Here is a 20785-nt window from a genome sequence, read left to right as displayed (position 1 = left end):
CGATTCTTGACTAGTTCCTCCAAGGATCAGCGCCTAAGACAGGCCTCTTTTTGGAGCAAAAGCCAATTTAATTTGTTTTCTTTTCTTGCCACTTTTTCTTTGACATTTTATAAAGCACGTTGAGCTACACCCTGTGTATGAAAATGTGCTATATTAATAAATGTCAGTATTATAGTTACTGGGACATATAACATATTCCATTGGTATATTAAACATGAAAATCCAATGCTATGCTCCATATTAACATAGTCAAAGACATTAAATATATTATTCATTAGAAAGAAATATGCTACATTTCCCTTTCTTTAAAGTAGATTTGAAAATCTTTGTGATTCATTTTCAGGGTGAAGAAGATGTGGAGAACATAACTGTGACACCCAGAGGTGGCAACGAAACCTCAAGAGATGAGCTCTGATGGAAGAAAACAACCTGAAATAATTCATAGATGCAGACCTGCCAGTCATTCATTCATTAACTGTACAGTATAAGGACAGTACGGATGTCTGTCTGATCGGTCACTAAAATATTAAAAGGTTTATTTATTTACAACAGGAGTGTAACTTGAATACTACTGCCAGAGTATTCATTTCATTCATGTATACACACTATGATCATAAACGTTACATTGGCACAAGAGCTGAACATGTTAACTCTCTGCATTTTAGTTATTTCTGCTTTTATTACACAGTACGGGATTAAATTGAATAGTCACATTCATGTGCCATCCACATTATTTCATTTATTGGAAATATTTGCACCCGAGTCTCAGACAATAACAAACAATTCATTAATTAATTTTCTATACATAGGAGGAGCATAATGGAAACAGCAACACCAGAGAAGAACATGTTACTCATTGCTTTAATCTTTCACAAATTAAAAAAAATTAGATATATATTAAAAACTTGATATCAAATTTCAGACGCTCGAAGTGAAATTTTAAAAACTGGATATCAAATTTAAAAACCTGGTATCAAAATTCAAAAGAGCAATTTCAAATGTTAAAAAGTTGATGTCAAATTTTAAAAGCGTGATATTGAAATGACAAAATATGATGTGAGAATTTAAAATGCATATACTATATACAGTATTAGCATTTATGGTGTCATACCAAGTTTCAAAAGTGTAATATCAGTTTTTAATAACATAATATCAAATGTCAAATGCTTGATATCAATTTTTTTAAGATGTCAAATTTCATAAGTATTGATATCAAATTTTAAACTCATGCAACGTTTTGAAAGCAGATGTCAGATTACTGGAATTAAATATTAAAACGACTTGCCGCTCTGAAGCCTAGTTTATGCCTGAAGCGACTCCGCGCTGGGCACAAGGGCCGAGCGGCGTGTATGACGTCAGATTTGGGGATACGCCCCCGGAATTTTTTCTAATCTACGCGGCGCTGCGGACGCGATGAATTTCAAGGTGAGTCAAGGAGAGTTAGATGGATTCCAAACAGGTGAACGAAGGGTTGAATAAAACGCAAGAGATCATCAAAACGTAAGGAAGACATGCAAACAATTTTGAAATGCATGTGCTCATCACATAGGCCTTCTTCACATGAGAATATTACACCCGCCCTTCCTTCACCGCTTTTAGTCAATAGATCTGATGACACCCCACCTTCTCCTTTTTCTTCCTCCTAATGACAATAATAACAGGCACAGCTCTTTTTCCAAAGGAAGATGTTCGCTTCCTCTGCTGTGATATGATTAGCTATGTGACACTGATGAATCACTGGCACTTATTGACTAGGGGAATCACCGATCGATCGGGCCGCAACGAGTATAAATGGGTTTCGGTTGCTTACCGCGCTGAGCGCAAATATTGCGCGCGGGGAGTGTCTCCAAATCTGACGTAATTTTCGCCGAACGTCTTTAGTTGGACGCGTCAAGTATAAAATAAAATACTGCGAGCAGCGCGCGAGGGGTGTGCCTATATTTCTGACGTCGTAACCAGCCGGTCTCTAAAACCAATCACGCCGGTTCTGTTCACTCTCAAAGTATCACCTCCAAGTTTACTTCGATTCCCACAAAGCACACTGGGACTTAGACTTGAAAGAATTAAAAAAACATTAAAAGGACTCTATACATTTAAATGATAAATCACCAAGATTTTTTACCTTCCCCCTCCTTGACAAAACTTCATAAAACCCGTTACTAGCTGACCATGATAATGTTCACAAGCGCCAGTTATGTAATTAGTGCTATGAACGTAAGGTTCAAGTGCAATTTCCGTGTTAACATAAGTTCGATCTCCTGTTCATACAATTGCAGTAACTGAAGGTCACTCGTGTTTGCTTGAGTGAGAAGGAAGATAAGGGCTCCGCATTTAGACACAGTTTTAAGAAGCAAAAACATAACTGACATAAGCTGAAGAATGAGAGAGGTGACACTCACATGGGACTAAACATGTCCAGCAAATGTGTGTTTCTGGTGATAAAATGGTACTTGACCAGTGAATCATTTTGGTAGAAGTGTAGCGGGGTGGAGTTGTTTCCAAAGATTTCCAGTTGTGCTGAAACCAGTTATATTATTGACAAAAGCAGTCCTTGATCAAAGTGATACTGATCATGATATCTGTGGCAGGACTTTTTTATTATGACTTAAGGATAAGACAGTGACAACTATTGTGGCCCACAGTGGTGTGACATTAATAAAAATGACTAGAGATGGAGTTACCAGGCAGGTGTGCTTTTCTTGGTAGCTGCCTCTGTGAGCTCCTTATCTTCCAACAAGTCTGCTTATGGGGGAGAGCTCAGTGTGGACCTAAATAACTTGTGTGTACTCCAGATAAAGAGCAATGAATGAAAAGATAAGAAGAGTTAAAAAAAGAAAACTTCATGCAGGCCACTGCGCCTTGCAGGCCACCACAATAGGACTCTTAAATTTAACACACCACAAGAAAGTACATTTTTACATTAACTAATTTCTCGAGTAATTTTGATATTCCATCGAAGAGACATTATGGCACACTACTTTACTGCATTAGGTCTCCAGGACTAGTCTGCTTGTCTTTTCTGAACTGTTGATGGTCCTAATTTGTTTTTAAATTTTCCATGTTGTGGACTCAGATGAAGTTGATAACGCAGCAGGATGTTGTTTGCTGCTCTACTGGATCAGTTTTGAGTTCTGTTTAACAAGTTTACTTCAAATCTGCCTAATGTGATTTATTGTCTGGCAGGGGCAGTGTGGTCACCAAGCAGTCAAACAGAAAATTAGAATTTCAAATGGCAACACCAAGCAGCAGTGAGAGATTCATCAGTGGATTTCATCATCTATTTGTTCTTTCTTCTGTTAAAGAATGTGAAATAAAACTAAATTAAATGAACACACTTTGAAATGGAATTTGTCATCCAAGGACTATGGATATAAAATATTGTGTCTTTCATTCCTAAATAAGAGGACAAACTCTGATAAATTAACTTGATGGCAAGCAACCGTTCCCAGTCTACCTCCCTGTTCAGCTAGTTAATACCCACTTGGATTAAAAAATAAATCTATTAAACCAGGTTATATAGTGCCTTTTATATCTATCTATCTATTATATAGTGCCTTTCACATCTGTCTATTTATTATATAGTGCCTTTCAAATCTATCTATCTATCTATCTATTTTCTATCTAACTTCCTCTTGGGATTAATAAAGTATCTATTATATAGTGCCTTTCATATTTATCTATCTATTATATTGTGCCTTTTACATCTATGTATTAATCTGTCTATTATATAGTGCCTTTCACATCTATGTAGTTATTATATAGTGCCTTTCATATTTATCTATCTATCTATTATATAGTGCCTTTCACATCTGTGTATTAAACTGTCTATCTGTCTATTATATAGTGCCTTTCACATTTATCTATCATATAGTGCCTTTCACATCTATCTATCTATTATATAGTGCCTTTCACATCTATGTATTTATCTATGATATAGCACCTTTTCTATCTATCTATCTATCCAGTCCCCTTCACTTTCTACACTTTCTAGTGCAGTAGATTTCAATTTAAAATTGATACATTTGCCATTATACCCATCATTCTACAATCAATAACCCATAATGACAAAGTGAAATCATGTTGTCAGAAAGGTATGCAAATCTAGTAAACATCAAAAACTGAAATCTCTTATTCATGTAAGTATTCAGACCCAAAACTCGGCTTGTAGAAGCCCTTTAGCAGCTACTACAGCTTTCTGTCTTCTCGGGTAAGTCTCTATAAGCTTTGAACACCTGAATAAATGCAGTTTATTCCACTCTTCCTGGCAGATCCTCTCAAGCCCGAGTAGTCAGACTCTTTGTCGTGGCACTGCAGATTTGGTCCGGTGCATCCTGTTTGCTTTCATTCCCCATGAGATGTGTTTGTCGAACTTGATTGGCGCCCACCTGTGGCAAACTGGATCGTTTGGACAAAATTTAGAAAGACACACACTTGTATACGTATGGTCCCACAATTCGCAATGCATGTTATAATAATAAAACATTTTATTTATATAGCGCCTTTCCCATGCTCAAGGCACTTACAGAATATAAGAAAGAACGGCAGGGTATACAGTATATAGCATAGTACAAACCAAATAAATAAATAAAGAAGATTAAGACAGTAAATTCAGAGAAAGCCTAACAGACAACATAATTGATGGTCCAGCACACACACACACAGGTTACATGAGCATCTTGACAGAGAGGTAAACTGAGAGAAGGGGAATAAAGTCAAGTAGAGCTAAAAGCCTTCCTGAACAAATGAGTTTTGAGTTGTTTTTTAAAAGAATTCATGGAGTCAGCTGACCTGATTAATTTCGGTAGGTCATTCCAGAGTCTGGGCGCTATACAGCTGAAGGCCCTGTCACCCATGGAGTGTAGATTAGTGTGGGGCACAACAAGATTGCCAGAATTAGAGGACCTTAGTGGGCAGCGGGCACTTAGTGATGGAGAAGGTCACTGATGTAGTTTGGTGGGAGGTTATTTAAGGCTTTGTAGGTTATTAGTAGGATTTTATATTCGATTCTGTAAGACACAGGGAGCCAGTGAAGACGGAGCAGGATGGGTGTGATGTGCTCGCTGCTGCTGGTTCGAGTAAGGACTCTTGCAGCTGAGTTTTGAATAAGCTGGAGCTGTGATATAAGATTAGAAGGGACACCTGCCAGCAGCGAGTTACAATAATCTATGCGGATGTGATAAAAGCATGGACAAGTTTCTCAGCATTAGAAAAGGAGAGGAAGGAGCGAACAGGATATGTTATGGAGGTGAAAGTAAGAAAGTTTCTTAATGTGATTTATGTGGGTGGAGTAAGAAAGGGAGGAATCAAAAATGACACCAAGATTCTTTGCAGTAGAGGCAGGTCTGATGAGATCACCACCAAGATGGACTGGGAAGGAGCTCATTTTATTAAGTTGCATTTTAGTCCCAATTTGCAGGAGTTCAGTTTTGTTGCAGTTTAATTTTAAAGAGTTCTGCTCCATCCAGGTTTTAATTTCACTAAGGCAGGTTGTGAGCTGAGAAAGCTCTGATGAAGTTCCACTTTTAACATTGAAGTAGAGTTGAGTATCATCTGCATAAAATGATAGCCCAGTCCATAGCTACGAATAATATGGCCAAGGGAAGCATATAAATACAGAAGAGAAGAGGGCCGAGGACAGAGCCCTGAGGAACTCCTTGTGTGACTGGCGCTGAGCTGGATCTGCTGTTGCCAAGACTAACAAACTCTTGCCTATCAGTCAGATAGGACTTGAACCACTGGAGGGCAGTGCCAGAGATACCCAGCATGTTCTCCATTCTGGACAGTAGAATGTCATGTCTGACAGTGTCAAATGCTGCACTGAGGTCTAATAGAATTAATATGCTGGTTTGTCCAGAGTCTGCTGCCATAAGCAAATCATTGGTTACCCGTAGCAGAGCAGTTTCACAGCTGTGCTGCACCCTGAAACCAGACTGAAAGGGTTCCATCAAATTATTAGACGTTAAGTAATTGGTGAGCTGGGAAGCTACAACACGCTCAAGAGCTTTTGACAGGAAAGGTAAGTGGGAAATAGGCGGAAATTGTTAAGATTGTCAGCATCAAGACCAGACTTTTTAACATTGGGGTTACAGAAGCGATTTTAAAAGTGAGCGCACAGAGCCAGTGTCAAGGGATGAGTTTATTATTGTTGTAACAGTCGGGATTATGGCATGAAGGCAGGATTTAAGTAGTGTGCTGGGGATGGGGTCCAGTACACAAGTAGTCGGCCTCATCTTACAAAGCAGGTTATTAACAAACGCAGATGTGACTGGTGAGAACTTAGGGAAGGAGCTGGATGGATTGGGAAAACAGGGAGATATAAACAGATGATGTATTTATGTTAGTTGAATTATTTAGATCTTTAATTTTGTTACGGAAAAGTGGAGGAATTCCTCACAGACTTCAGTAGAAGAGGTAGTTGGGCCAGATGCAGGTTCGAGTAGTTTATTAACTACAGAAAACAAAACCCTTGGGTTATGGTGGCTACTTTCTATTATTCTGCCATAGTGGGTGTTCTTAGCAGCAGTTAGTGCTTCTCTGTAAGCTCTTTGGTGGTCAGAGAAAGCCTGGATGTGCACGGTGAGGCCAGTCTTACGTGACATTCTCTCAAGGCATCGGCCAGCTGCTTTCATAGATCGCAATTCTGAATTATACCAAGGAGCTGAACGCTTAAAGGAAACCTCCTTATGTTTTAAAGGAGCTGTTTTATCTAATGCTGAATGAAGGGCTGAGTTATAGTGGTCAACAAGACTATCTAGTGTTGACGGAATAGGTGCAGACAGTAAAAGATCAGAAATGGATCCAGAAAGGATAGAGGGACAGATATTTTTAAGGTTTCTGTAAGAAATTTGTGTTTACAGGTAAGAGGAGGTAAAGGCAGTGAGACAGTGAAAAGTACTGCTTTATGGTCGAGAGTCCCAAATCAGTGCTGTAAATGTTGGCAACAGATAGTCCAGAAGTGCAGATCAGATCCAATATATGACCACCAGAGTGGGTGGGAAAATCAACATGTTGTGTCAAGTCAAAACAGTCCAGTAAGGATAGGAATTCATTTCTCAGTTTAGATGTAGTAGTGTCAATATGGATGTTGAAATCACCAAGAAGGATAATTCTCTGAGAATAAGAGCTTAGGTGGGTTAAAAGTTCAATCAGATCAGATAAGAAGGATGCATTGTATTTTGGGGGACGATAAAGAACAATGAGTGAGACAGGATCTGATTCCGTTATTAGTTTAAGAGCCAAGCACTCAAAAAACAACGGACAGTTAATTGGGATTCGTTTGATATTGAAGTCTGTTCTGATAATTACTGCTAGCCCACCGCCTTGTCTAGAGCTGCGAGGTTCTGTGTGGAAAGTGAAACCAGGTGGAGTCGCCTCCGTGAGAGACATCAATTCGTTTGGTTTTTGCCAAGTCTCCGTTAGACACAGTATATCAAGTTTGGTGTCAGTGATGAGTTCTGACAGCACCAATGCTTTGCCATTAAGAGATCTCGAGTTAAACAGAGCAACATTAGTTAATGAGGCTTCTTTTTGCACAGAGCCGTGGTCAGAGTTTATTTCCACATAGGATACAGTCCAAGCCATAAAGTCCAAAGAACTCTCTTTAAACCTTCATGATCAAATTGTGGTGAGGCACAGATCAGGCCAAGGGGATAAAAACCATTTCAAAAGCTTTCAGTGATCCCAGGAGCACCATGTCCTTGATAATTGTGAAATGGAAGAAGTTTGCAACCAACAGGACTCTTGCTAAAACTGGCCATCCATTCAAACTGAGAAACTGGTCAAGAAGGGCCTTGTTCAGAGAGGTGACCAAGAATCCAGTGGGCACTCTAACAGAGCTTCAGAAGTCCTCTGCTGAGATGGAAGAATGATCATCTCATCAGCACTCCATCAATCAAGTGTTAATGGTAAAGTGGCTAGATGGAAGCCATTCTCGCGTAAAAGGCATATATGACAGTGTAAAAGGACTCTGAGAACATGAGGAATATGATTCTCTGGTCTGATGAGACAAACATTGAATTCTTTAAGCAGAACTCCAAGTACTATGACTGGGGAGACCAGGCACCGCTCACCACCTGCCTACGGTGAAGCATGGTGATGGTAGCATCATGCTGTGGGCTGCAAAGACAGGGAGATTGATCAGAACTGAAGGAAGGATGAATGCAAAATACAGAGAGATCCTTAAGGAAAATCTGCTCCAGAGTGCACATGACCTTGGACAGGGGAAACAGTTCACCGTTCAGCATGACAATGACCCCAGGCAGACAACCAAGACAACGCTGGAATGGCTCTGGGACAAGTTTCTAACTGGCCTTGAGTGGCTTAAGACAAAGCCCAGACTTAAACCCCACAGACAATTTGCGGAAAGACCTGAAGATGGCAGTTTAGACACTTCCCATACAGGCACTGAAGTATATCTAAATTACTGGTGGTATTCTTTCTATGGAGTTTCAGTGATGTGGTACACTATGAAAAGATGCCAACACTCTATGCTGAAATTGGAAGAGGTGCCAGTACTGCATACCGGTGTTCCCATCCTATATTACGGAGCTTAAGAGGATCTGCCAGGAAGAATGGGATAAACTGCCCAAATCCAGGTGTGCAAATCTTATAGAGATTTAAGAAGACGTAAAGCTGTAATAGCTGTCGAAGGGCTTCTACAAGCCAAGTTTCAAGACTGAATACTTACATGAATGAGAGATTTTTAATAACTAATAGATTTGCAAACCTTTCTGACAACATGTTTTTACTTTGTCATTATGGATTATTGATTGAAGATTGATGGGCAAAAATGACAAATGTCATTTAAAATTAAATCTACAAGACATGAGAAAGTGCGCAGAAAGTGAAGGCGTCCACTGTAGTTCCTTTCATGTCTCTCTAATGTGCTGGATGTCACATTGAAGAGCCAAGGTATACATGAAGGTGTCAAGGTATATAAGGACGTGTCCAGTGCGCTTTTATTTCACTCCAGAAATAATTTATAAATGCTTCATAGAAGAAAAGGGATGAAAGCATGAAATCTTATAAATAAAGGGGCTAAAAATACTGCGCGTTTCTTGGATAAAATGTCACATTGCACTTACCAGTAGTGAGCTCGCTTTGTGTCGTTTCTGCTTCTTTTATTACTCTACAACTCATTTTGTCCATTGATAACAAGCCCCACTCATTTTAACTTTTGCGATAGCACGCGCGCCAAGCCCTCTTAAAGAGTCACCTTGTCTTTTTTCTTCTGAGTTAAAGCAGGCATTGCACTGACTGGCGGCCCTTTATCAAAGTACACACTGCTATCAGTCCGAGCTGGAACGGGTGGGCGCTCAGGAGGGTCACATGGCAGCGCCCAGCCGTGAATAAAGCGCAGTTCGAATCTATCAGGCACCCTTTTTTACGGTCACGCTCGCCTCTGCAGCCATGAAGGTTCTTTCGTTTTCTGTGGTTGCGGCGGTCTGTTTTGTTATTGCCGCCACAACAAACGTGACGGAAAAAGACCCGGCCGAGAAATCTGTCAAAACTAAAAAGGCTAAAAAGGTCAAAATCAAAGAGGAGAATGGAATTCTTATGCTTAAAGAGAAAAATTACGTACAAGCCATCGACCAACATAAGCGGCTCCTGGTTTATTTCCGTAAGTACGTCGTCAGGTTTGGTTCAAATCAGTGCGGGTCATCTTTGGACTCCGTTAAAGGATCGACGATGTCTGCTGAAAATAAGCAGAAACTGGATACGTTGGCTCCCTCTACCGGCACATATTATGTTTAAATCCTTGCTGCTTGCGCACAGAGTAGCCAACGGGTCTGCACGGATGTAATGTACGAAGACACTTGAGGGGTCTTATGACGACTTCTCTCTCCCACTCAGGTCTACTGATAACTGGTGTCTAGTGATGCCACCTTAACGTGGCACTAAATCTCAGTCCGTACTCTTTTTATCTGTAGATCTCAGCGGGCGGAACGAGCTGCCCACTTCGATTTGAAAATTTGACTCCCTCACTGTGTTTAAGAAGCGGCTGATGACTCTGTTGTTTGGTGAATTTCTGTTTATTATCTATTAGGTTTTGTAACCTAGCAAGTGTAACTTGTGTGTATTTTATTCTGAGCTCTTCATTTGTGGTGATTAATTTTGAACTTTTGTCCTGTAACATTTGGTCACAAATTGTCCTCAGGACTGATGTTTACTCGATTATGTTGATTTGTTTTGTAAGTTACTTGGGATAAAAATGAATGCTAAGCAAATGAATATACAGTAAATGGGTCTATGCATTTGAAGAAGGCGCATGATTCAGTTTTGGGGTAAGGGGGTGTTGGGGGAGTGAGGAATATGTGACCGGGCACAATTATCAATAAGGAAAGGCTAACCAATACTAATTATTTGTGCAATTTTTATTAGCGTGGCAGAGATTTTCAAATTCAGATATATTAATATAGCAAGATAACGGAATGAACAACGCTGCGCATCGACGCTATGGGCAGAACAGTGTAAGAAAACTTCATACGTACAGCAATGCGCCTTGATGGTGCCTGACGGGTACTGCGGCTGTTCTTTTATGTTTTTAACCAAGTCAGACGTTTTTCTTTCTTTTTTAGGAATATTTTCTTCCCGTTATTCTGATGTGTTTTTGAGAGGGGAGATTCTTGTTTGTAATAATGTAATAAAATTTACTTATTTATGGAGTTTCTGAAAAGCGGCAGATTTCTACTAGGGACAAAGTGCTATCTATCAGAGAGACACATAATACAGTATTTTGCAGCATACGCAACAAAGGGAGAATATGTTGGGTTTTTTAACAGCATATTCTCATACCCATTATTATTATTATTATTATTATTATTATTATTATTATTATTATTATTATATATGTGACTGACACCTTTATTTTGATTAGATATACTTTATTTGTCAACAAGGGTAAATTAAAACTTTAACATAATTTATAAGATCAAGATGCATTATAATTGCTTAGCACCACTTTTGAGACAAATGATAATTAATTACATTTAAAGAGCATTTGCATATAGCAGGAGGTGAGAGAGCTAGTTAGCCAATTACAGACAAGGGCCAAGAGTTTACAAGGCCATGATGGGCAATTCATCCAGGACCTTGGGGTACACCCTACTCTTTTATGACTACAGAGAGTCAGGAGCTCAGTTTGTAAGTCTTGCCCAAAGGACAGCACCAGTTTTTACAATGCAGCGTCCCTGTCATTGTACCTGGATCTACACACGGACCACACAGTAAGCACCCCCTACTGGGCCCACCAACACCACTTCCAGCAGCAACCCCATCTTTTCCCAGATGGTCTCCCATCCAAGTACTGGCCAGGCCTAAACACGCTCCCCTTCAGGTGGCCGAACTCTTCTAAAGTGCAGGTTGTGTGGTTGCTAGATATGGTCAAGTTAAGTTACTGGTTCAGAGACGCGATGAATTGACCCAGTAACCTTTAGGTTTGAGATCCAATGCACTGGAAACTACAGTACAATATATAAATAACATTCCTAAAAGCACAAAATCCAGTTCAGGGATAGAAATGATCAGAGCCATCCTCAGAAACGTAACGTGAGGTAAACTGGTGACTCCAGCTATCCTGTATTACTGACTGCGAGCGTCTGTGAGAATACGCCGGCGCCCCATCCAGTGTTTGTTCCTGCCTTGTTACTGGTGCTTTTAGTGTAGACTCCAGTCTCCTTGACTGCTCTCAAAATGGAGGGTTAATGTAATTCATACTGCCACTTAAAACAGTCATCTCCTGAATTTATGGTTGTCCCATAGATGACCATGAATTATACAAACCAACTGGAAAAAGGCCTAAGCTGAAAAGAATGTACTGTATATGATGAAGCCAAAGCAATATGTACAGTATTTATATAATAAGATGTTATACAGCTAAACTCTGAGAAATATTCTTGAACAAAAAAGTAATTTTCTTAGGCAAAATTTAAAAAAATCAAACAATCAAGAGTGATAAGATAATGTAAAATATACTTTTAAATAGACATGCAGAGGATGTAAAGCCATTTTGAAAGACATCCTAAGCAGTACTTTTACACAGTTGAATGTGTCTATTCGGGAGAATAAATTACTTTTAGCAGTGGGCAGCACGGTGGCGCAGTGGGTAGCGCTGCTACATCTCAGTTAGGAGACCCGGGTTTGCTTCCCGGTTCCTCCATGTGTGGAATTTGCATGTTCTCCTCGTGTCTGCATGGGTTTCCTCCCACAGTCCAAAGACATGCAGGTTAGGTGCATTGGCAATCATAAATTGTCCTTGGTGTGTGTGTGTGTGTGCACGTGCCCTGTGGTGGCCTGACACGCTGTCTGGGGTTTGTTTCCTGCCTTGCGCCCGGTGTTGGCTGGGATTGGTTCCAGCAGACCCCCGTGACCCTGTAGTTAGGATATAGCGGGTTGGATATTGGATGGATAGACTTTTAGTAGTCTAGTATTTGCTGTGCTTTTAGCTCTACATTTTGTTTCCCTTCTTCATTAGTCATATGAGTGGCCTGTTTAAAAATTGGTCAATTCTTTTGACTTTGGACTTCAAACCCTAAGATTTCTGGGTTCAGATCCCACTACTAACACCAAGTGACCATGAGCAAGTCACTTCACCTGTCTGCGTCACATTTGGAAAAACAAAAGAAATGTAACCATCTCAAATGTTGTACAGTAAGTTACCTTTGATAAAGGTCTAAATCTAAGAATAGTCGCATGATTCTTACAGCTAATGAAGGTCTTCTCTTCTGGACCCAACACATGCTTTATATTTACATCACTAGAATATAAATTTCTTTTCACATTTTCCACAGATGCCCCAATGTCAGGGGATTCACAGACATTTCTCCTGGAGTTTAAAAGTGCTGCGACTCTGATGAAGAACGACTCTTCAAAGATTCACTTTGGCATGGTCGATGTCTCGCAAGAGAAAAGTCTGGCTAAAGAGCTCAATGTCACAAGCTTCCCAGCTCTGTGGTTTTACACAGAAGGTGAGGAAAGCCCCACCGTATGTCCAGGTAAGTGCATTTAGCAGTTGGAAACCTTCTCATGTTTGACTCCACCTGACCCATATTGTGAATTGATTTGAGACTTCTTTGGAATGTGCATTATTTTCATGTTACTTGAACTGTTTTTGTTCCTGAAAGAATCTTACAAAATAAAACCAAACATCTGATTTAAAGCTCATTAATAATAGTAATAATAAATGACATTTATGTAGCAATTTTCTTACTACTCAAAGGACTTTACATAAACTGATGGGAACCACTTCAGCCACCACCAATGTGTAGCACCCACCTGCATGATGTGACAGCAGCCATTGTTCCACCAGTACATTCACCACACATTAGTTATTAGGTGGTGAAGTGGTGAGAGTGACTGTTAGCCAATTAGAGGCAGGGGATAATTAGGGCACCAGAATAGACAAAGCCGTTATGGGCAATCTAATAAGGACATTGTGATAAACTCAACTCTTTTTGAAAGATGCCCAGGAATCTCTAATGTCTACAGAGAGTCAGGATCTAGATTTTATGTCTCATTAGAAGAACTGCACCATATTTGCAGTACAGTGTCCCCTTCATTGCACTGTTGACAACGGTGAAGGTCAAAATTGCAAAAGAGAAAGTCAAATATAAACTCACAGTCCCAAGGACCTTGGCAACCTGGCTGCCTACCCGCTCCTGGGTATTCTGTACTGGAGTCTGTGCTGGCTGCCTAATCTTTTCATCTGATGATTCCAAATGAGATGACTTTTCTACATGGAGGAGCAGCCTGGCAGTAGAGCAGTGGCACCAAGTGCTACGTGCAGATACCAACAAGAGAAACAGAATAGTGGAGTGTTAGCATCTGTTTAAGAATATTGTATCACTAATATTTCAGTATAAGTGACTAATAAACTGAAATGCAGTATACACGTCCAGCCAGCTGCTCTAGTCAGGGTATGACAGACTAAAGTGGTGAGTCTTCAGCCTGGAGTTAAAAGCTGAGACTGAAGGGGCATCTCTAATATAAGCAACCAGATCATTCCACTGCTTCAGTGCCCTGTAAGTAAAAGCTTGACCTTCCATTGTTATTTTATCGATCCTTGGAATTTTAAGTAGGCCGGCATCTTAAGTTCTCAATGTGTGCTTTGGTTTGTAAGTAGTGATAAGTTTAGATAAATAAGCAGGGCCTTGGCCATTTGGCTTTATAAGATAAAAGGTGGATTTTGAAATCAGCCTTAAGCCTAACTACAAACTGGTGTAAGGACTTGAGAACTGGAGATTTGTGTTTGTATTTTCTAGTTCTTGTAATGATTCTTGCAGCAATATTTTGAATTAACTGAATGCGATAGAAATAATGTTGCAGTAGACAATCCTGTATAAAATACTTTCTTAAGATCAGGTATATTTAGAAAACGTCTTAATCTTCTAACAGTTTTTTAGAAGGTGTGGCATGTGGCTGGTACCCAGCTGGGATGCCCAGGAGGACCGGAGGAGAGCTTACGCCTCCTCCAGACCATGAGGGGGTGATCGCCCTGGTGGCTTTGGGCACCACGGGAACTGATCTTGGAAGCTCAACCCTATAGGGGCCCGTGGTCACCTCCAGGGGTTGCCCTGATGCCTGTAAGACGACCAGGGACACCCGGAGTGTTTCAGGGTGCGCAGCCGGTACTTCCACCACACTGGGATGTGCCGGAGGAAGCTAATCAGGAGGCACCTGGAGCTCATCCGGGTGTGTATAAAAGGGGCTGCCTTCCTCCATTCGATGGCTTGAGTCGAGAGCGGAGAAGGATGGAGCTCGGGAGGAGAGGAAAGGAGGCGGCCTGAAGACAGAGGCATTTTGGTAGAGGATTTGACTTTGGGGGAGTTTTGGGGTTGTGTGTGGCACTTGTAAATATGGACGGTGTTAATAAACATGTGTTGGGTGAACCATCGATGTCTGCCTGTCTGTGTCCTGGCCAAGTTCCTCAATGGATAAACATGTTTTGGATAGTTTTGTAATGGATGTATTTATTAATGTTTGAAATCGTTTTTGAAAACACACACGTCCACAAAATCAAAGACTTATAATTTGCGGAAAGCTGACTTTACAGGGACAAGGAATTACCTATAAAACGTAAAACGGGAAAGTAAAAACTCAACACTTATAAATGGTAGGTGCTGTCACTGGAGAGACTTTCTGATCCAGGCGAACATTAAGTAAATTCCAAAAATCAATAAAACAAGAAGACTAAAGAAATTCCCAAAATGGATAAATAAGCGCATCTTCAAAGATGTAAAACTGAAAAGATCAAAGAGCACATTCGAAAGGTCAGAAAAGAAACTAAAAAGTTAGTTAAGTGAAAATAAGCAGCAAGTCATTTTTTGCATGCTACATCAGCATAAAGAAAGTAAAATAGAATTTAAGAAGCATCAAGGATGCTCAAGGAGAAATAACTGGGAAAAGGAAATAGCAAATGAACTAAATAAATATTTCACTTAAGTATTTGTAAAAGGAGAAAACAAAAGTCATACCTCGTTCAGAAATAAAAACAAGTTTTAAATTCATACATTTTATATTAGAAGAGTGAATGGAGAACATGCTGGCAGAAACTCCATCCACATTTGCTGGTGGCCAGTAAATTACTCCATCACTATGACTGAAATGGTGAAACCTAATATTACCTCATAAATTTGTAAGTCGATCCTCACCGCTACTCTGTCATTATTGGGAAGAACAGCCTTGTGTATACGCCATTGAAGAAGGTGGTGGGATGCTCGGTGTTGTGAGGCTTCTGGTAGGTCTGTTAACACTGACATGATGAATGATATCACTGTCTTGATGTCTTCTTTTAAGCATTAAGGACTGCTTCCTCCATTGTGACCTGGCTCCAGAGACGAACAGGCCCCAGCGCAACCCTTATTAAAGATGGCAGCCATGCTGAAACCTTCTTAAAATCCGGGAATGTGGTTGTTCTTGGCTTCTTTCAGGTACCATCATTTTGTCTTTTATGTTTAAACTGATTGAAAGCTTGAAAACTCTTTTGCCATTAAGGTAGTTTGACTCTGTGTAAATTTGTGATCTGACTGATTTGGTTAGCGTTCACTCAGTCATCTCCGAGGAAGAAGAATTCTGACACTAAATGCTGCTTCTAGCTAAATGCTTTGGAGACCAAATGTATAGAAATGGCTTCCAGGAAATTATTTAGCAATTTCTCTAAAACACAGATGAAATGGAGAGTATTGTATTTTTTATTTTGGACCAAGTGTTAATCTATAAATAAGCGCACCGAGTCAAGAGATCTTTTCGTGACTTCTGTCAGATTTAACAATAGCCATTTATTTCTTGTATAGCTCAAAATCACACAAGGAATGTGTCAATGGGCTTTAAGAGGCCCTGTTTTCTGACAAGGCCTTGACTCTCGAAGAAGGCAAGAAAAAAATGAAAAAAACACGTTAAAGGATTCAGTAACACAATACAGTGAAAACTGATGCTAGTAGCGCAACTTGGCCACAAGATGGTCGTTTTATTAAGTCAATCTGCTAATCAACATGACAATCCTCCATGCAGCTTGTCATCAGGTTGCCAATGCAGTATATGCAGCATATAGATGTGGCAAATAGGTTAAGTTGTTGTTTGACAAAGGATTACACTAGCCAAGGCACATGGTGTAAGTAATTGTGACCACAGTGTGACTGTTGGATCTCAAATAGCTGCCCAGAAAGAGCGGGCGGTAACTCAGATAACCATTCCGACAACTGTGGTGGGCAGAAAAGCATCTAAGAATTCACAACACATTGAACCTTAAGATGGATGGGCTACATTAGCAGAAAACCACTCTTGTTAGCCAGGAATAGGAAACTGAGGCTGCAGTGGGCACAGGCTTACCAAAACTGGACAAACGTAGACTGGTGTGAGGTGCACAGTGTCAGAATTTGTCAACAGTAGCATGAATCCATTCACCCAACCTGCCTTGTTTTGACACTCCAGGCTGCTCATGGTGGTGTAATGGTGTGGGAATATTTTCTTGGCACACATTGTGTTGGCAGTGGCGCAGTGGTTGCACTGCTGCCTTGCAGTAAGGAGGCCTGGGTTCGCTTCCTGGGTGCACCCAGCCTGGAGTTTGCATGTTCTCCCCGTGTCTGAATGGATTTCCTCCGGGTGCTTTGGTTTCCTCCCACAGTCCAGAGACATGAAGGTTAAGTGCATTGGCGATCCTAAATTGTCCCTAGTTGTGTGTGTGTGTGTGTGCCCTGTGGTGGGCTGGGGCCTGTCTGGCATTTGTTCCCCCGTGACCCTGTGTTAGGATATAGCGGGTTGGACAATAACCAGCACAATGTCAGTCAGTCAATGTCTGAATGCCACTGTCTGTGTGAGTGTTGTTACTTGGCCACATGCCTAGAATTTACCCATCTTCTAATGGCTACTTCCAGCATGATAACTCACCATGTCATAAAGAGAAAGTCATCTCAAACTGGATTGATGAACAGGACAATGAGTTCAGTGCTCTTTAGTGGTCTTCAGTGTCACTGATTCAGAATCCAGTAGAACACTCCTGTGGTGTAACTGGCATGAATGTGCAGCTGGCAAATATGCAGAAAAAGTGCAATGCCATCATGTCAACGTGGACCAGAATCTCAAAGGAAAGTTTCCAACATCTTGCAGAATCCGCGCCTTGAAGAACTGAGGCTGTTTTGAGAGCAAATGGAGGTCCTACACAGTATTAGTGTAGTGGTCCTAAGAATGTGCTTGGTAGGTGCATACTGTATATCGTGTTGTTTGTGAGAAGAGACTAAGAACAAGTAAGTGTACTGTCAAGCACATCCACAAATATCCTTGTTTGGAACTTTTAAGAGATTTTTTTCTTTGGATACAGAACTTATTATATTTGAATTGAAATTCAGTTGCTTTTGTATCCAATGTGGATTGTTATTAACTTGTGTTATTTTTAATAAATGCAGGACCTTGAAGATGCTGCAGTTCAGACCTTTTATGAGGCAGCTAAGGACATTCCAGATCTCCCATTTGGAGTCACAAAAAATAAGATTGTGTTTAATAAATATGGCATTACAGGAGACACTGTCCTGCTGTCTAAAAAGGTAAGCTGCAGGGCGGTGGGCTAATATAGAGTATCATTCATGTCTTACTGCCCTGAACTCCAGAGATGCTGCTGACGTTTCACTGCTTCATCAAAGGCTAATGAAGGGACTCCTTTGTTACAGTTTATCACCTTTTACTTTGTTCCTCTTACATTACAATTTATACAATTCTAATCACTTAACACCACTTTTGAGAAAAATGATGATAATTAATTACATTTATAGAGCATTTTCATGTAGTAGGGGGTGAGAGAGATAGTTAGCCATTTAGAGACAGGCAATGATTAGGGTCCAGAGTTTACAATAATGGGCAATTCATCCAGGACCTCAGGGTACACCTTACTCTTTTCAAAAGATGCCCAGGGATCTTTTATGACTACAGAGAGTCAGGACCTCAATTTTAAGTCTCAACCAAAGGACAGTGCCAGTCTTTACAATGCTGTATCCTCACCACTGTATTTGGATCTACACACAGACCGCACAGTAAGCACCCCCTACTGGGCCCACCAACACCACTTCCAGCAGTAACCCCAGCTTTTCGCAGATGGTCTCCCATCCAAGTACTGGCCGGGCCCAAACACGCTCCCCTTCAGGTGGCCGACCTCTTTTGAAGTGCACGTTGTGTGGTTGCTAGATATGGTCAAGTTACTGGTTCAGAGACACAATGAATTGACCCAGTAACCTTTAGGTTTAAGATCCAATACCCTGGAAACTACAGTACAATATATAAATAACATTCCTAAAAGCATAAAATCTAATTCAGGGATAAAAATCATTAGAGCCATCCTCAGAAATGTGACGTGACAAAGACAGGCCTGTTAGGCAAATTAGTAGCTATAAAGATTCAGGATAAAATTTTTAAAAGTCTGATTTTGCATAAGCTGTCGTCATTCTGGGTGCTCATGAAAAACAAAGATTTACTTCATGAGGCAGACATACAGAATAAACAAGAATAGCTCTGTCAGATATTTAGAATATTAAAATGTGTGCTTCAGTTTAAATGTTTAAAGTCTAAATATTCTCAATTGTAACAGAAATCTCTTAGTTTTCACCCTCAGACAGTGGTCCATGGTGGGCTGGAGCCCAAGTAAAGGATCAGAGTTCAAAAATAGCATCATATTTGTAATCACTGACCTTCAAATAGTCTAAAATGATACCCCACAAGCTTATGTTTGACACTGGGCATTTTTAACCTTCTGAGGGTGTCTCTTAGGACCACCGATAAAAAAATCTAATATTGAAAAATATCATATTCATCCTCAACAACCTCGAATTTTAGCATAAAACTCCACATGCTTATATTATTGAGCCCATTTTTTCAAAGTTTTGTTAAGAGTAACTTTGACTCCTCGTATCCCATTATGGGGTGAATCACTGGGTCAGTTGATGAGGCACGCACAACATCAGGTACCTCTGATCTTTTCTGCTGAAGACGCATGTGTTTTTGAGGGATGAGTGAGACTCGCCATGTTAGTTACTAGACTGGTCTACTCTTGCGCCTTAAGATTAACACACACACACACACACACACACACACACACACACAGATCCTATTCACATAAGTACTGTTTGAGTTGTTTCTCCACTGCCAGCTACTCTCTAATACTCCATGTCGGACCCCACCTACACACTGTAAGTACCATATGAGTAACACTCCACATAGGGACTCACTACCTTTGGGACTAACATCATACGAGTCTCCCAAAGACACATGAAGCGTCATACACCTGTTGGGTAAAAGCCACTTACCAACCATCGACATCTTGCTCCTACTGCACTTGTCCTTCATACTGAGGTGCGACTTCTCGGCTTTAAGAACCCTGCAGAGCTGAGTAAATGGCAATCACCTCATGCACCAGGTGTCCCAATATTTATGTTATTACTTCAGTCACTCTAGAAATAAAGACAAAGTGTAGACATTTAAAGCAATACAGTAAATTATTAAAGTATAATAATAACAAATAGAAGAAAGTGTAACAGAAAATAAAATAGATAGCAAAGTCTGGCTATATAGATTTATTTTGTACAGGACACACTATGCACACACCCAAATTCATTCTCATTGGCCAGTTTAGAATTGTAGATGAACCTAAAACACATGACTTTGAACATATGAGGGTACCCACAGGGGGGACTGTAAGAGAAGGTTTGGGACGTATCCATGACCACATATAATATGAAACAAAAAGAAGTGGTTGATCTTTTTACAAGGATGATTGTAATGTCTTTCTAGATCTGAGTCCAACAGAGAACTGACAAAATAGGGCCTAACCTCTGATCATATGGGTTCCAGGAAGGAGCGGGGTGGTGGGATTTTGGGAGGGGGAATGGGGCTTTTGGGTCCAGGACGGCATGCAATGGAAGTGACGTCAGTGGTGGATTGGCTGTCAGTCTTCTGCTCTGTTGCAACTGGACCAGGTCAAGGGGATGCCCACGTAACGCCTGGATGCGGCAAATAGATGGTCATTTCCAGAGAGTGGGACTGGACTGCGTGTCTTCCTGGTTTGGGTTACCAACCAGGATCAAGAGCTGTTCCGTCATGTGATGGGTGTAGCAACGCTCTGTACCAGTGCATGCTCCCCAACCTGACCTGACCTGTGGAGAGAGGAAGAGAGAAGGCATTAGAACACAGTGCCAGCTCCTGGTCAAATGAGTAACTACCATACCATCACTAGAGCCCTTAAGCGGCCCTCCAAGTTCCCACATGTGACAACACACACAGAATGAATGTGCAAACTGACTTCAAGGAC

General features: G+C 40.6%; 2 protein-coding genes across 3 annotated transcripts in view; both read left to right on the top strand.

The window, feature by feature from the left end:
* pdia2 (protein disulfide isomerase family A, member 2) overlaps window positions 1-713 on the top strand; it is a 29640-nt gene extending 28927 nt beyond the window's left edge. The window contains exon 12 of the mRNA XM_039776383.1: window positions 344-713. Within this exon, the coding sequence (XP_039632317.1) occupies window positions 344-415 (72 nt within the window). The 3' untranslated portion in view covers window positions 416-713. The remainder of the gene's footprint in view (window positions 1-343) is intronic.
* Window positions 714-9314: 8601 nt separating this feature from the next.
* Window positions 9315-20785, top strand: part of LOC120542599 (protein disulfide-isomerase-like) — a 36248-nt gene continuing 24777 nt past the window's right edge. Inside the window, exons 1-4 of one of the 2 annotated variants that reach the window (XM_039775168.1) lie at window positions 9315-9619; window positions 12789-12992; window positions 15793-15926; window positions 17898-18035. In XM_039775168.1, coding sequence (XP_039631102.1) covers window positions 9409-9619; window positions 12789-12992; window positions 15793-15926; window positions 17898-18035 — 687 coding nt within the window. In that variant the 5' untranslated portion in view covers window positions 9315-9408. Of the gene's footprint in view, window positions 9620-9988; window positions 10020-12788; window positions 12993-15792; window positions 15927-17897; window positions 18036-20785 lie in introns of those variants that run through there. The other variant, XM_039775170.1, reaches the window with a different exon arrangement.

The sequence above is a fragment of the Polypterus senegalus genome, chromosome 13, assembly GCF_016835505.1.
Source record: "Polypterus senegalus isolate Bchr_013 chromosome 13, ASM1683550v1, whole genome shotgun sequence".
Taxonomy (NCBI): Eukaryota; Metazoa; Chordata; class Cladistia; order Polypteriformes; family Polypteridae; genus Polypterus; species Polypterus senegalus.
Note: the sequence above shows the minus strand (reverse complement) of the source record. Positions and strands in the feature narration are given on the sequence as shown.